Here is a 17,766-nt window from a genome sequence, read left to right on the forward strand (position 1 = left end):
CCCCTACAATTCTGTGATTCTGTGAACATAAGCTAAACAGACTGCTAGATTAGCTAGGAGATGAGACACCAACCAAATCCTACGTACAATTCAACTACAGAAATTTAGATGAAATCTTTTGTTTTCTATACAACGACTACGAAATATATCTTTCTTCACAGTCAGTCTCCTTTGCATAAAAATTCTGTGATACAGCACATCAAGAAGTGCTCACAAACAGCATACTGAAAGAGCAATAAGCAGAGCTTTGTGCAGAGAAGTTAGCATAAAGCAGTGTCAGGCAGCTGCTGTGCCTGCAGACTTGTCACACAGACCCATGGCTTTAGGGAAACAGGGCCTACAAAAGAGTGCATCTCCCCATCATTTCCCAAGGAGCCATAGAACCTGCACCACATACAGACCTCTCCAACATCCCATTACAGAAAACACTTTTATGAATCATTTCACCTGACAAAAATGAAGGAACCATATACTGCCTTATTTCAGGCCCCAAGTCTTCTAACTTCTGAACTCTCATAACAGAGATTCTTGCTACTATCTAATCTAGACCTCCCCTCTTTTAGTTTAAAACCATTATCACTTGTCCTATCATCATACTTCCAGACAGAGAGTCTGTTTCTTAGGTCTTTGCATCCTGAGTATGTTATCTAAGGAGACTGTTTGCTTTCTGTGTTTACATTTCTCAGAGATGTCAGTTTTATGATTATTGTTGCATAAAAACTTTGTGCCTAATAGTATTCCTCTGCATTGTAGCACAGAAATGTGTCTCCAAGTACTAGAAAACTCAAGAATCTTCCAGATTTTAATGGCTGAAGTATAATTTGATAGCTTGCTTATTTTCAAACCTCTTAATTCAGGAAGAGACATGCAGTTAAACAGTTTATTGCTCATACAATGAAAAATTAAAGAAATTTCCAGCTGAAAGCCTGGAGACTGGCCTAAAGAGCTATTTTACTGAAATAGTACTTAATTTTGTGATTGCAAAAAATTAATAAGGAAACTGAATTTGTGGATTAATTTACAGCTTTGAAAAGGAAACTCCAGGCACAGAACATTAACACCTGAAGGATCTGTTTTACAAATCTCAAATTGGAAAGCAAATACAAGTTCAATAAAATCTGCCCTTCTCCCCCTTCACCTCAGGATGTTACTTGAATTGCAGAGCATGGCTCATACAGAAATACTTGGCTAGCATAATATTCTCACAGAACATCTAAAATGGGAAAAGATCCAGAAGGATCAGGGTCTTGCCCTCTAGACCTTTCGCAATCTTTGCTGCCCTTTTTGGAGGTTCTCCAGTAGCTTTATATCCTTCTAATATTCCATTACATTAAGATAAACTAGTTTTGGAGAAAAAAGCAGTATCTCTTGTTTCTGAACAGAGACAAAAGACAGATAATTGTACAATCTGGACATTCTAACAACATTTTACTGGTACTGAATTTTGCACTGGAGATACTTATGAAGTACTGAGACAGAAGTTGAACTAAAATATAATTTCACAATTTGTTTTCAATTAACTTTTTTCCAGTCTACTTCTGCATGAAGAACAATGTAATAAGCCTTGAAAATTCATACCTGCCCATACTCTTCAAGATCTCCCTTTCCTTCTTCAAGTGTCACAAAATCTCCAGCAGGTGTCCTATGCAAAGACAGTCGGCCTTTCTTTGACCTTTTGTTTGGATCAGCTACTGGATCCTTGAAGACATTTACCTAAAACCAAAAGTACATTGGGCTTTGTTGGAGTTGTGTACCTTATGTAGATGGCAGTAATCTAACAGGAGGTATGAAAAAGTTTGTCAATGGGGAGGCCTCGGCTGAAAATATAATGGTAGAAGTAGTATAAGACATACCCCAAGACCGTTGGTTACCACGTAGCTACATTTGAAGGAACAGTTTAAGAGATCTCTAGTTAGCTTCTGCAACAAAGCTCCACCAGATCCAAAGGCAATATTTTCAATACTCCATTTATTCTTCTTCATTCCCTCTACAATCTAATAGAAAAAGAAAATTATGTTAGAATATGCTCTTAGACCATGCTATTTTTCCATCAAAATAACATACTACTTAAACAAGATGCTTTTTACAAACTATTGAACCAACTAACATTCAGTTTCCAGGAGACGTACGTAACAATCCTGTCAATACTTGGCATGCAGCAGTTCACTTAAAAGTAAAATTTAAAAATCACATTGTCTAGAATTAAGAGTAGCAATCTAGAAATGGAAATACATAAAACTGCTTAGAACATGTTTTGGTACCTTCTCAGGCAGATACAGATCAATGTAAACTGCACTGGTATCAATAAGTCAATTAAAACTTACTACAGCATTCCCCTCATCCCATTCTACTACACAAACATGACATCCCCAAGCCTAGAATCGTGGGTGCTAGTTTAGTCACACTCAAACAGCCAAGATTTGTTTCCACGGCTTGTTACCCCTACGTAAGGCTAAAAAGGTAGTGACAGCCCCACTAAGAATGTTTGAACTCATATCTCCTAAATATGTCACTAATAAAAGTAGAAACAAAAACTTCAGATCCAAAGGCAACATTTTCAATACTCCATTTATTTTTCTTCATTCCCTCCACAGTCTAATAGAAAAAGAAAATTATGACAGAGTATGCTCTTAGGCCATGCTATTCTTCCATCAAAATGGAAATAGCATGGAAATGGAAAATGGTGAAATAGCAAAGTCCCATCCATCCAGATAAAAGGACTTTCAATATCCTCTCACCACACATAATACCCAGTAAGACAAAGAAACTAGCCTTGACTCACAGATATGGACTCTGCTTATTTATTGCTGTCTTTTGATAAGGCAAGCGTTGTTGGTAATCCCCACCTGGACTCTGATCCAGTTCTATCCTTCTGTTCTGAAGCCTCCCCGAGGAAAAAGCAATAGAGAACAATTTATTGTCTCACATTTTCAAACCTATGTATAGAACAGTTCTGGTGTTATGGTTTTGACCACCTCCTGCTGACTATTATGGGCGTGATTAACAATTATGACTCCAGGTTAGAGGATTTTCTTTCTTTATAACCATCTAAAGAAATCTGGAAATTGAATGTTCAAAAGGAAGTCCTTTGGGAGTGTAGTATATTGTGGAGTTAGCAGATTGGAATGATTTTTAAAGTGAAAATACTAGAAGAAAGTCAGAAAAGGTTCCTTACCTGTTCTACCAGCATTCCCTATTAAAACAAAGAATTTTAAAATCCAGTTTATACCGAGTTGTTTTCTATATTCTTCTTTCAGCTAGTTAAAAAGTTCTGATCTGCAGTTACTCATTCTAGCTTTCCTGTTATACCCATTGCCTCTCACCAGATTCATAACTGGTCATACCTAGAATCTAAGGCTGATATGGAATAATTAGAATGATCACTTCCATAGGGGTTTAGAGGCAAAAAAAAAAGATAGCCACAACAGTGCATTTGTTTATGTAAACTCCTTTTTAAAAAGTATGAATTATATTTCAAGATTTTTTTTCTTTAAATGGCAAGCTATTATCCATTCTTTCACAAGTCAGCATAGTAACCTCAGTTTTGCTGACATAGAAGGAAAGAAAAATCCATGAAATTTTAAACATGACTAAAATAGGCTGCAAGCTTGTGGTCTTTTTGCTCCAACATAACTTGCTGCTGCCAAATTAGAAGCGTTGCTTTCCTCCTTTTCTGCTTCCCCCAGCTCAAGACAACAGTTTCTATTTCTCTTGTATTGTGCCAGTGATTATTACCCTGTTTTATGGGACAATTTCATTCACTAAAACAACAGAAAAATTGATTCCTTTCAGCCAAGTTAGTTTGCTGCTACATTTATGGCATAAATTAGTTTAATGGTCATCAGTTCAACAGTCAAAGCTGATGTGAGGAGCACAGCAAGATTACAGTCAGGCAAGACGAGAAGGTGGCCACTAAGCAGCTGTGAGTTACATCTATTCTGTGAATCCCGTGGAATTGGACCCTCTATCCACTTCTACACATTACAGGTAAGACTTTCCTCACAGTCAGCAACAGTTTGAGGAAAATATCAGCAAAGAATTGCTCCTTCTGCCTTTTATCCTCTCCCATTAGCTACTGGAATTATTTTTCTGCTCTATTATAGAGCTCTGAGAGCATTGCATTTTATCCTTCAACATACAGAACTTTAAATAATGGCTTTGGTATTCCCAGAGACTGGCTGAGGTTGGCAGGGAATTCTGATTCCATCTGGCCCAGCCCCTGTCCAAGCAGAGAGACTCAGAGCAGGGTGCCCAGGGCCACAGCCAGGTGGCTTTGGAAGACCTCTGAGGAGACTCCACAGCCTCTGGGTAACCTGTGCCAGTGTTCCATCACTGCACAGTAAAGAAACGCTTCCTGGCGTTCAGACACAACTTCCTGTGTTCCACATTGTGCCCACCGCCTCTTGTTCTGTCACTGGGCACCACTGAACAGTGCGGCCCTGCCTTTTTTGCACTCTCACTTCAGGTACTTATACAAATCTATGAGATTCCCCCAAGCTTCCTCTTCTCCAAGAAGAACAGCTCCACCTCTGTCCCTCCTCCTATGAGAGGTGCTCATGTCCCCAGTCACCTTTTATCTGAATACAACCAATGCCCTGTGAGCTTATTACCTCTTAGAACTTCGTCAAGTATAACTGACAAAATGAAAACTCTGAGTACCTACAAGAATTAAAGGTCCAACTTTTTTTCATTCGGATTTTCTGAGTCTGCGACACAAGTACATATGTTGCCTAACAATAGCACCAAGTTGTAGTTAAGTTCTGTTTTAAAGTCACTGAGAATAGTAAGTTTATTTATCAAGCCTTTTTCCTTAGAATCTAACCATAAGACTTATTTCTCATGCTTTATTTCCTTAAGAACATTAGCACAGATTATTCTCGCAAAGCTACAGGAATAAAATTTGCTTTCAAGGCTAAGGGAGCAGGAACAAAACTGTGATGTATGACTGCACTACGGCTGACGTGTCAGCAAACAACCTCAGTGTGAACTCTATGGATGTGAGTGACAAACATCTCAGAGTTCCATGGTTGAGTTTAACATGATGTGTACATATTAAATATGAGATGTTTCCTAGCTGGCTTGAAACTTCAACTTTGTTAATAAGAATCGAAAGATGCATCAAGCTAAGAAGCTAAGATAAGCATCAAAATTAATTTTATTGGATTTAAGTTTGTTTCTGGTTTTGAACTCTGTTACAGTTAAAGATGAAAAATGCAGAAAAAAACCTTATAAAGTCAAGTCCTCCTCCTTTTACTTATCCCCCTTATCTGCATTATGTTAGCTAGAATCTCCTATAAAATAGCAATATAGTTTTAACTAGCTTCTAGAATGTAGCAACCACTAAATAACTAGATTTTGTCTTGCTGAAAGGGCACTTCAGTATCATTACTCAAAGATTATGTATATTTACCAGATTCAGGCAGCAATGGTCCAACATGGCACTTTGACTCAGACCACAGCCTAATCTGTTCTTCATTTGGGCTTTCAACAATCCTTACTCCATTAGTCACCAAACCAATGGACTCCTTAACCTCCCTCACCTTTGTTTTTAACAAGTCACCTTTAAAATCCGCACCTTCAAAATTCCAAGTACAAACACTCATCAGAGCATATGTAACTAATGAACCCAACCAGTTAATTACTGCTATTGCTGTAGCACAGCGATCATGCAGCATGCTTTAGGTGTCAATGAGAGTACCAAACACTACCAGATTTTTATCTGAATAAGGTTTGACCAGCAGGACAAAAGCAAACAAAAAACATGAGACAGCATGAGCAGAAGGGTTACAACACTAAGATTAGGATATGCCTTTTAGTTATTTATGCGTCTCAATTATTCTCTGCGAGGTTTTAACAAACGTGTTTTACACAGAAGGATATCACAGCCAGTGTCTGGGACAAAGGGTAGGGAGGGGTCAGTAGTGAAGCCGCAACATCTAACTAGTCACAACAGATTCCAGATTAAATAGTAACATTGCCAGTACCACCCTGACATGTGAACAGGATCTCTCACCTCTTGCAATGTGTTGATATCCACACCATCCCCTTGAATAACTCTGAGATAGGGTGGCAGCAATTTGTAGCCTTTAGAGTTCTCTGTGATGGGAAACTTCTTCCCTAAGATCTCCAAGACCTATGGAAAAGAAAGTTCAAAACAAAAGTAAAAAAGTAATAACTGCCCTTCCAGTAAAGAAACAAATATCTAACATAGGCACACAAACAAAACTCACACCAGCCACTGTGGCAGAAGTCATTAGATCAAAGCAGTCATAGACCATAAAGCTTTTATAAAAATGTACCCAAAAGCTAATCCGATCCATGCTTCCTTTCTTTCTCTCTTTGGTTGCTGTCATTTATTGCTATTCAGATGTCATCTGACAATTCTGCCTTTCTTTTTTTTTTTTTTTTTTCACCTTTAAAACGGTGAAGGAGGCTTTCAATTTTCTACGATTTTCTTAGCCAGCACTAACTTAAATGCAACTCTTTAGATGAGATTTTTCTTACTTGCTATGATGAAGATAATTCAAAGTTCCTATTTGTGATATGTCACTTGCCCCAAAAAGAAAAAAAAAAAAAGTGTTAAAGCTGCATGGATTTGAGAGAACACCAGCATCCCCAGAATCTTTCAAATTTAGTACAACAGTATGGATAGCTACTCAAATTCAGAGGTACCAACAGCTTTTATTATTTTAAAACTTCAACCGTCATTATACTCTGCATGGTATGCAAGACAGCCAGAAGTAGTTTTCAACTTAAAAGTTCACGTGTCATTGACTTACATGCAAGTATTACAGAAGGGAGAAGGGAGTTTAATTCTTATTTACACTTTAAAATGGTATACTAATACGGGACTCCAAGATACCTAATCTTGAAGGAAAGAAGCCTTACCTGCTTGGCATTTGTATTAATACAAATAAAAAGAGGGAAATAAATAATAATTGTTTTTACTAAGCGATGAATCTTTCCAGCATCATTAGAAGAGCAAAACTGGTAACTGTAATAAAAGCTTCAAGAAATGGTATGCAAGAATGCATTTACTGAAAACAACAAAGCAATTTAGACTGCAGAGGAGTTGCCATATCTATATTTAAATGAGATACAGGTTCAGATTTTTCATAGGTATGCTTTTCAAAGCATACTAAGCTAGAACATTATGTTTACTGGCCAACCAGTCGTTACAAAACAAACAATTGTCCTTCCTAATCTCACATACAAAGAACTTAAAGTGTTACCTTTAAAACAGTGTCAAGGGGATTCCCAGAATCTGGTCTAATAATAAGTGGTGCCTCTGGACTTCGGCCTTCAATTATATGCCTTAAGTCGTCGCCCCATATTTTTTCACAAGCATTGTAAATGTCGTAGCTGTCACTAACCACAGATACAGGCACTGAAGAAAACTGTGTCACTATGTGTTCAAAAGCATCTTTTTCATGATCCTTCCCCCAAGCTGTTATGGTACTGTGAAGTCAATTGAAAAAAGAAAACACATTAGAGCAGCGTTTGTGTTAAATCACACATTCTGCATTTCCTAACAGAAATAAATCAAGATAAGAATAGGCAGTGTGATTACAGGACAGCACAAATTATGTTCTTATGAGCTCTGTCTTGTGTGGATAGCAAATATACTAACAGCAGCACAGATTCATCTCTGGCAGCTTAGACAAATACTGGATATGTGAAGCTTCTTTAACATGTAACTTAGTTTTACTTATTTACTGTCTGTATTTGTGAGAGTTTCTCTTAGATCTGAAATTTAGACAATTAAGGAATCATAAATGCAAGAACAAACCATCTGCTCTGGCAACTTCAGACTATCAAATGGGAAGTAGAGAATTAGCAGAATAAATTAGAAGAATCTTAACACTTTTTTTAAATTTTATTTTGGATAACAATTTAAAAGCACTAAGATCCCTATCACAAAGCTTCTTCCAGAATAACCTCAGAGCTTTACCCTTGGTACAAGGGTACAGGCAAGCACATGAAACAGAGTTGCTAGAAGAGGCAGTAAGTTACTGAACGCCAGCTGATCAGCAGAGGCTGCCTGTATGTGGTTGGCACAACTTACATCAATAACTTGTGTGTGAACAGATAAAACACTTGTATAAAACAGAGGTGTGCAGTAAGAAATAACTTGCATTGCAATTTTTCCCCCAAAATGCTAGCATTAACTTTTCAGTGGATGAGCCTTCGCTCACAGGACCAAAGAGAGAAAACAAAATTACTTTCCAGGAGGCTGAGGCAGTCACAGGAACAACACCTGGTGGTGGTGTGCCAGAAGGAAGCACCACACACAGCACCCCCTCAGATTGGAAGTTGGAGAACACCAGAACAATTCTGGAGAAATCCAAGTCTTTTGCAAAGAGCCACTTTGTGAATGAGCTTCAAAACAGAGACTGGTCTGCATTAGGCAGCACAAACTCAAACAAAAGACAGTTTAAGAGAAAGTATGCTCTGCACAGTGTGCAAAAGATGCTTCCATGTGTTTTCTTTCATTATACAGAATTTTACAGTCACTTGCTCCATTTTTTTTATTTTTATTTTTAAATCAATTGTGGGGTTAAGCCAAGAGATGTCTCAGGCAACTTTTGTTACTTCTATATCAAGTAGCAGTTCTAGAACAGCATTCCAGCAAGGATCCAGAAAGTGAAATGAAACAAAGTAGCTTTAAAGCTGATCATTACCCTATTAGAACTATTCCTGTAACTTTTCTGTTATATTTCTTGCAATTCTGAATGAAAGCTTCTATTCAAAAGAACTGTATTTTGTACAAGCTAAGAAAAAAAAAGTCTTTCCTTCCTTTGTGCTCATTTCAGTATGCAGATGCACAAGTAATACCCAAAGATTTGCACTCACTCTTGACCTGTGGAAGATTCCAATATCAAAGCAGAGATCTTAAACAGGCATTTCAGATTAACTCCTTACTCTCAAATTCATTCACAACAAATAGAGGATTATTTATTGGCTGAATCTGTTACGTTGATAGGAAACTTTAGAATAAGGAAAACAGTGGGAAAGTTGTACCTCATATGGCTTTTCACTTTATTTTAAACAAAATTGTAAGCGTGAAGTTCATAACAAGCATCCTCAATATCTTTTACCTGTACGCTTTCAGGTTCCATTTTAAAAATAATCATGTACATTTAGAGTCATATAATATTGTGAGTTAGAAGGGACCCACCACCAGGATCATCAGCTACTTCACTATGTTAGAAAGTTTACAGTTTAAAAACATCTACAGTTAAAAACAGCCACACCACTGTTGAGCCCCTAGAATGTACAGATGTGTCAGTACAGAACTTTAACCTCATCATCTGCATCAGTCAAATACAGTATGGAATAAATGAAACAGCTTAAAATGAAGTGAAGCTTTCACTCTTCCTTTAAAGTGAAAAAAAACCACCACATTCCTAGATATAAAGATGAGTAAGTTTAACACAATGTATTTTTTCCTATTAAAAAAAAAAGTTTTAATTGCCAAAAATCCTACCTGTGTTCAGCAGCTGGAACAGAATATCCCGGAACTGGATCTTTTGTTCCATAGTACTTCTTAATTAATGCAATTCCAGCTACAGTGTCTGTTCCTTTGAAGTTCACCAAATGAGCTGAAGCTCCTATTCCTGCAGTCTGAAAAAAGACGCAGCTTTCAGTTGCCAGGCCAAATATAGAAGCCTAAAATCAGTTACTGGCTAGCACCAATTTGAAACAGCAGAACTCTGACTCGGTTCCTCTTTCACCAATGCACTCTTCATGCATTTACAGGAAGGAATTTCCAAGGCGAAGGAAGCTCTCCCAGTCTAATTCAGAGTTCAGGCACACTCCACACACCCAGATCCACTCCCTCCACATAAGTCCAAACACAGCACTATGAATTCACAATTTCACTGTTGCACACAATTACAACTGTTAACAAATACACACTGCTGTACTTTGTGGTTGAGATCAGACTTCCCAAATTATTAGAAAAGCTGTATTACCTCTTGTGAAGAAACTCCCCTGTAGCCGAAGTCATGCAGTTTATACTCCAGTCCCTCCAAGCTGCCAGAAGTCTCCAGCAAATATTTGGCCAAAATCTTTTTCTGCTCTCTAGAATTTGTAGCCACTGTGATTGGATACCACGACTGAACAAGAATAGTCTAAAGCAAAAACCCAAACCATTATTAGGCACACACTGAGTGAGAATTTTTGAATCCTTATCCTTAGTAAACATTTACTCAAATACAAAAGGGCTATTTATTTTCATCACCCATTCAGAAAGCCTCCAACAGTTTACTTTAGGTTAAAGTAATTAGTCTTTATAATACCTTTATAAGGCAGGGTAATACCAGACATCTCAAGAGTTACTGCTCCCAAGCTACAGACATACACGACTCCCTTCCTCCTCTTTCCCTTACAAAGGAACTACTGCTATAAAATTATTACAATCACTTGCCAGGTATGGAGGAAAGGTCTATGTATGAGTACTAGAGAAAGAATCGAGGCATATTTAAAGCAGAAAATGAAAGCTGTCACAGACTTCCCTTAAGGCAATATGAGATTCAAGCCTTAATTTAAGTGCATTAATTTTTATTTAGAAAAAAACATGATAACTTTCCAAGACTGACCTCAATCCAATTTGTGAGCCAGTAGCATTCCGGATCTGTGTTTTCTACTGTGAAGAGAACATTTCCTCTGGGAATGACAGAGCCCTCGGGAACAGCCTTTATTTCTATAGGAAGATGGCCATCATATTTCTAGGTGAGAAAGAACGTCATTAGGCAACAGGAAGGTTACATATTACTTCTCTTACTTGACTGCAGGATATAATAGTCTGTGAGTTTTCTGACAAAGCCTCTTCATCAAATCAAATGAAGGTTTTCAGTTGCATTCCTTGTGCAAATTGAGGCAAAAGGGTTTAAATATTACCTAAAAATACATAGACTCAGAAATAAGAAATACTAGGTATTCATTTTTCTTCAGTGTTTTTAACCTGAAGAAAGAAAAGAAGTTTAGCTGCTATCTAAGCCTTCAAAAAGCCATAGTAGTTTCGCTCGGTACAGATGTGTGATTTGTTAATTTATTAGAGTAGGATCTACTAGAATCTCTTTGAAAGAACATTTTATCACCTCAACTATTCACTAAACACAAAATCCAGTTCTTCTGTCAAATTCAATCTTTCATCCCTGAAAAACTAAATATTCTATGGAATATCCTTTTCACAAAAAGTTGTGCTCAGTAGCTCTAAAACAGTAATTATAACTTTCTGAAACATCATTGCCAGATAAACCAACAATACTTAAAACATTTTGAACATCAATACTTTTTGACAGAAAGCTTCATATGAGATATTACTTCTTTAAAGGCAACAAAAATTGCATAACTTCAGAGAAGTTACAGAGATTCTTAACTGCTATCAACACACATTCTCCAATGCCCAAAACACATTTACAAAAATCCCCCATATACTACAGTTAAGGTTTCTTCTGAAGTGCAATACGCTGAAGCTAATTGCATTCATATGCCACACAGGCTTTGCGTTCTTCAGACTTGGAGATGATTGTGCTAGTTTAATAAATAAAGGACAGTAAGACCTTCCAAAAGGCTCAAAAATATTCACTAATGATTCTATGAAGATAAAAATATACTTAAAAGGAAAAAAAAAAGCCCAAGAGATTTGGAAGTCCCTTAGGTGTTGATTTTATCCATGAAAAGCAATAAGGTCGTATCACAACAGTATAATATCATCATTTTCAGATGTTTTAGGTTGTGAGCTTCTCCTTTATAATAAGGTGTCTTCCCAGCAAACACTGAGTACATCTGGTACATATTTTAGGCAAAATGCATAGTATTTTTCCTCTACGCTTTACCTAGCACAAGAAATTAGATAACAGAGCCAGAAAGCAAGCAGTGGTAGGATTAGAGATGTACAAAAAGCAGAAAGATCTCAGCACGCACATAAGGGCATAAAGCATGCAAAGGGAACATACTCTCCCAGTTCAACAGACATTCGCATCTAAGATCAAAAAAGGGGAAATCATATTTGTTTTTCTATGAACTGTTTTGGCAAGAAAACCTGAGAAATGACAAACAATGTTCACAGGGGGCATGTGGAATGGCTGTTTTAACTAAGGCAAAAGCATGCATTGAAATGGGATTAGTTAAGCAGTGTTAAAACTCAGCGCGGACAGACATACAGCATAACAAGTTATCAATTCAGTTTAACGAAAGAGGGATCAAGATTACTTTAAATATAAGTGGAGAGCAGTCCACAAGGTATAACATAGCTTAAATAAGAATACAGTTAAATTCACATCTATAGTTATTTCAGAAGTAAATAAGGCTTCTATGAATCAACCTGCATTAAGTATCTCTTTGTGAACAGTGGTTCTTCTGCACACCCTGTGGCTCAGCCTTGCTGCTAGATGACATCCAGATATATATATCTCCAGATTACCAACAGATGTCACCATAAAATGCATTCAGTCAGGGTATCAATAGGAAAATAAACTCAAGGGGCTAAAAATTGTTTCCAAGCATCAAATGTCATTCATTAGAATTCATAGTGAGGCTTAGTACTTAACTCATCCACAATGATTAGAACTGCTCTGAAGAATGCTATTAGTCTGAATATGCTGGTTTTACACAGAGATGTTTGCAATTACTCGAAGGTGGACATATTTACAAACAAAAGAGGATAAAATGTGGAAAGACTTGGAGGGATTTGTGTGTCAAGTCTTGTATTTCATAATAGAGTTGAACTGAAGCATCTCTGAAAAAACTTGGGAAACAATTGAACAAAACACATTTACACATTTTCTGAAACTATTTACATATGCAAGAAAAGTTGTAATGCTTCCTGCATTAGAATTACAACAGTTATGATTAATTACAGACAGCAGTACAGATGATGCAACCAACCACCAGGCACCAAATTATAAACGGAGACTGGTCAACAACCCCCACTTACTCTAACCTGGCTGACAGCAGCCATAAGCCCTTATCTCCTGCAAAGCCATGTCTATCATCCAAAAGGATGGACACTGCTTTTCTCTTACAATTATATGATCATTCTTTGACAGCTACCAATTCCTGTACACTGTACATAAAAAGCTACACTTACCCACTCTTTGCTATTATGGCTAAAATATCTTGGCTTAAAGAAGAGACTGCTATATCTATTTTATAGTTGATTCAGAAATCCTTATTATCTTGTATTATTTTCATTAAGTTTTACCTCCAGAATATAGTTCCATCCCTTTTCATTGAAGACATCATCTTGAAAGTGCTCCCTATACACTTCTTTGGCTTCCTTGATTTTTTCTTTGGTCACCACTTTACCTGTGGTTCCAGAAACAAATGAAAACTTAGAAAATAAGTAACAAAAGGTTTAGGTACAGAAGACTTTAACTTTGCTTTAAAAAAAATAAAACAAAAAAACATAGAAAACACATCAAATGCAGTACAGTAGCTTGTTTAAACCAAATTTAATTTATCATGTAGATTATGATGCTCGTGAAGCCAACAGCATAAAATAGACTTCTGGTCTGCAGGTGGCTCAAGGACAATTTTAGATCTTTTGTCTTTTATGACTGCTTATAAGTCATCACAAGTTTTGCTTATCACTGGTCTTCCTGGAATAGTATAGCAATTATGAAACTCGACACACTCAACAAGACACAGCCTGCCTAGCACCAGTCTCCAGCTATACTGCTCCAGGAGAATCCCTGTGGAGATGCCTTAAAAATCAGTCTCTGATTAATTACTTCTGTGATAGAAACAGACAGACTAACTGATTACTTGAGTAAGCACTGCTACTGCTTTAGGACTAATTGTCTATTTGCAATGTTAGAGAACAATCCTCAGATTGCTAGAGAAAAGAGGTAAGATTATTAAGTGCTTTGATTTTAGTTTAATTCCAACATGTGGCAGAGATATTTATGGATTCAGGATAAGACAAAAGCATGCAAGCTGTATGGCTGCAGTTCTCCTTCTAAAACTTGGCAAATGCAAAAAAAAAAAAAAAAAAGCAAAATCTTAAATACCACCACAGAATTTTCAGATGTTACTCTTAAAAACAGCCAGTATTGAAAACAAATTCACAGGCAGCTGCTGTATTAAATAACCTGAGTGACAAGGGAAACAAAGGAAACTAAAGTTACTACCTTACATAGCAAATACAGATTAAAATGTGCACTTCAAAAATGTGAAATGCATCTTCTTGTGATTTTGTGAAGTTTGTTTCGTTTCCATTCATTTCAACTTCAAGGTGGGGAAGGAACACCTCTTCATTTCTAATAATTCATTGTCATAAAGAAAGGAAGTAGGATGGTGCCTGAAGTTAGAAGTCAATATCGTTTTATTGGGGTGGTCACCTTGATTTCAGAATCACATAAATACGTACCAATCAAGATAATCTGCAATTGTTTAAACCATACGACTGAAGTAAGACTTGGGAAAAATTAAGGTTTTTATATTTACAGGTATATTTTTATTGGAATTTGAGATAGTTACCTTTTAAGTATTTATTCAGAATGTACTGCAAACCATAAAAAACAGTTTCTTCATACTTCACTTTCCTTAACTTGGAATTTTCAGTCTTCTTCTCACGACATTCAAAGTAGGAATATACTTTGCTTGTATTAGGTGGATATTGCTTGTAGTGTGTAACCTACATTAAGAAAAACATCAGTAAGTACTTGAAACAACACTATAAAACACAAGAGAAATCAAAAGTCATTGGGCAGAGCTCTACCTTCATATGTTAGAGCTTACAGGCACACCAATTCTTCTGACCTATTCCTCCATTAACACCCTACACAGTAGGCATTTAGGGGATGTCCCCTCCTATATTTTTCTTAGATTTTCAGTTCAGAAGTCTGTATCCCTTATCTTACTTTCTTTGTTTCTGCAACAAGACTTTTGTTCCCCCAGTACCCTTCATGGTCAGCTCTTCCACTGCCCCCACAACGTTGCTTTGATCAACTGGGGAAGTTGCCATTGCTTGTGTTATAGGAGCAGCACTGAGCACTCACCTGCCCAGCCAGTTTTCTCTCCACCACACTTTGCTTCCTGCAGCTATCAGGCTTGGCCACAAAGTTGTCTGCCACTTCCAACCCAGAGGTATCTGCTTGTATTTAATTGAAGGGTTAAGGCTATAGTCACATAGTTCAAGTGAAAGCCATCCAGGCTCAAGAAAGCACTGACAGTGACATTTACCCCAGTGCCTCATTCACCATGGCCAGAGAGGATTTCCCAAACCCACATTATGTTAATGACAGCTCACAAACCTGTTATTGTTGGGAATGCTGTTAGAAGAGCTGCCTGAGGTTTGTACCTGCTCACAATCTCTCATCCTTTGGCAGAGTCAAGCACCACCACGCAACAAAATCTGAAAAGGTGCTAAAGGCACATCCAAATTTTTCTGAAAGGCCCAGATTTAACCACAAGATCAGTGTAACTTGATTGCTGCTACTTCTTGCCTCATATAATCTTAAAAAGTGTCATTTCCAATACCACAAGAATCCAGAAAAGGAGTAACTGAACATTTCTTCTTTGTTGTCTTTCTAAACTGCACCTTTGACACATTCAAAACAAAACATCTGAGTTCCCATTACCTGTATTGCTAAAGCTGTACATTAAGAATTTTAAAAACAGTGGGTTCTTTTCCTCTCAAATGTCACTTCTATTTAGTATTTCGCTCAGCTTGGATAATCAACTAGACTGTGCAATTGCATTTTCTGGTTCTTCTATAGCAGCAGTTGTGTTTGGGTTTCCAATGCTGCAAGGAACAGTCAAATAAACGAAAAGGTCAATTTATAGATCTTTCCATTATCTTTACTTGTATGAAGTTTCCAAGGCCAACCAAATAAAATCCAAGCTTGTAATGGCAAGCTCTCTGCCTTCACTTCAAACAAAGCACTGCTGAGCAGACATCAACGGAGCACAGCCTATTCTGCTCCAATTCCACAGCCACTCCAAAGGGAGAATTACCAACTAGTTCTTAGACTTAGTTCTAGCTATTTGGAAACATCTCACTCCATAAACTATGACATGTCTGTCCCCAGCTGTAGGCAGAACTGGCAAAAAAGTAACAATGTCAGCTGATATAGTTCTATTCACACAAACACAAAACCACCACCACAAAGCCTACTATGGAGCATTCTGAAAAAAACATCACGTTCTTCTGACTAATGGGAGTCTGAACATACATACCACTCCCTTACAAAAAGAAGTTATTAAGTGGTCTCAGAGGAAAACATAACAAATCAAAAGGATCATTTACTTCAACAGAGAGCAGAACTCCTTGCTTCACGCTGTCACCACACAAGTTCCTATGACTGCATGAGAAGTTCTGGTCTTTTTTGTGACCATGCAAGGGACTGGACTTGAAGCTGGAACTTCATTTTATGATATTGCTTCAGAACACTGTCTGACTTTGTTTTCATTCTTCATCCTGCTGGGATGCTACAGCTTTGTGATTTCAGAGTGAGCGCTCAGCACAGAGCTGACAAATGAAGATGCATACAGCAGACACTCCAAGAACGATTCCCAAGAGAGTACCTGAATTCCTGGAACGTGCTCTGGAACAAAACAATCTAATGCTGTTGTTTTATCCACAACAACTCAAGCAAGGCAAAACACTCCATCCACGTGAGAATGTATACTCAAGTCTCTAGTAAAGTTTAATGATCCAAGTTACTAAGACAGGCAGGTATTTGCAGTTAACATTTGCCTTATAATGAAAGCTTGCATGATCTCCCATTACTGTCTTTGAAACAATCTCTGGCTTCGGTCATTTAAAGGCATCTCCTCTAGCCAGACGTTTTTGTCTATCAAATGAGTTACAGGTCCCAGATTAACTTACGGAGCACAGTGCACACACTGAGTTGGTGCCACCTTCCCCTGATCCATTTAAACACTTTTTCATAGAGTCTTCCCATTCTAGCTTTGGTTTGAAGCATAACTGTAGAACGGGGTGCTCTGGCAGTACGTGAGCAGAACCTGAGGGCTGAAAGCCAACTGGAAAGCCAACAGCCAGAAGTATCCTTTATGCAGCATGCCTGGGGAGACTACTCCTCCAGACTACTTTGCAGCAGTTTCAGCCAAAGGAAAAAAACAAACAACAAAAAAAAAAACCCACAAAACAGAGACAAAACAAATCAAGAAAAACAAAAAACAAAAAGAAATCCCCAAATGCACATCCATCAAATATTAAATAACAGATTCTGCTATTTTTTCTAACTTTAGATTAGACCTCAAACTGAAAACATATAGCTATTAATGTCCACCAAAGTGTTATTTCTAAGGATGCAAATTTAAATAAGTTTGAAAGAAATTGATACATTTATAAATTAAATTTCATCAAGTACTTGACAGAGATAATTGGTTTTTACAAATTATTTATGTAAGATGTAGTTCTATTCTTCATATATTAGAATCCATTTAAACGGTAAAACAAAAAACAAAAAACAAAAAAACACCTCCCTCACAATTAAGTTACTTCACACCTAACCAGTCTTTGTGATTTTGAATAATTTGTGCTGCCTTTAATATTCCACGAAACCACAGGTTTCCTCTATGAAACCAGAGCACCACTGGGTGCCCACAAGGCCCCCATGGACTTTATGGTACTCAGACACAACCTCAATCTCACAGCACCACCCCTTCCAACCGCTGCTTACTCCAGGCACACAGTATAGGTAGGTGAGAAGAAACCACAAGACCCATTTTCCCCCACTCTTGATGTGTTTAACCATAACAGGAAGACTCCAGATCCACCATGCTAAGCCA

The 17,766-nt window shown here is 37.4% G+C and overlaps 1 protein-coding gene across 1 annotated transcript; it reads right to left on the reverse strand.

Moving 5' to 3' along the window:
• Nucleotides 1-1,545: 1,545 nt before the first annotated feature.
• NAMPT (nicotinamide phosphoribosyltransferase) lies at nt 1,546-15,612 on the reverse strand. Its single transcript, XM_031552117.1, has 11 exons — nt 15,591-15,612; nt 15,009-15,103; nt 14,488-14,644; nt 13,211-13,314; nt 10,602-10,730; nt 9,975-10,133; nt 9,488-9,624; nt 7,233-7,458; nt 6,014-6,133; nt 1,854-1,994; nt 1,546-1,713 (listed from the first exon to the last, which is right to left on the reverse strand). The coding sequence occupies exons 1-11, from the start codon at nt 15,610-15,612 to the stop codon at nt 1,573-1,575; spliced, it is 1,431 nt and encodes a 476-aa protein (XP_031407977.1). The 3' UTR covers nt 1,546-1,572.
• Nucleotides 15,613-17,766: the final 2,154 nt, after the last annotated feature.

Source organism: Meleagris gallopavo, chromosome 1 (genome assembly GCF_000146605.3).
Source record: "Meleagris gallopavo isolate NT-WF06-2002-E0010 breed Aviagen turkey brand Nicholas breeding stock chromosome 1, Turkey_5.1, whole genome shotgun sequence".
NCBI classification, from domain to species: Eukaryota; Metazoa; Chordata; class Aves; order Galliformes; family Phasianidae; genus Meleagris; species Meleagris gallopavo.

Coding starts and splice junctions, on each gene's coding strand:
- NAMPT (XM_031552117.1), bottom strand. CDS start 15,612: ATGTACAGCTTTAGCAATACAG. Junction 14,645..15,008: donor AGAGAAAACTGGCTGGGCAG/GTGAGTGCTCAG, acceptor TTCTTAATGTAG/GTTACACACTACAAGCAATA. Junction 7,459..9,487: donor GTTCCAGCTGCTGAACACAG/GTAGGATTTTTG, acceptor TTGACTTCACAG/TACCATAACAGCTTGGGGGA.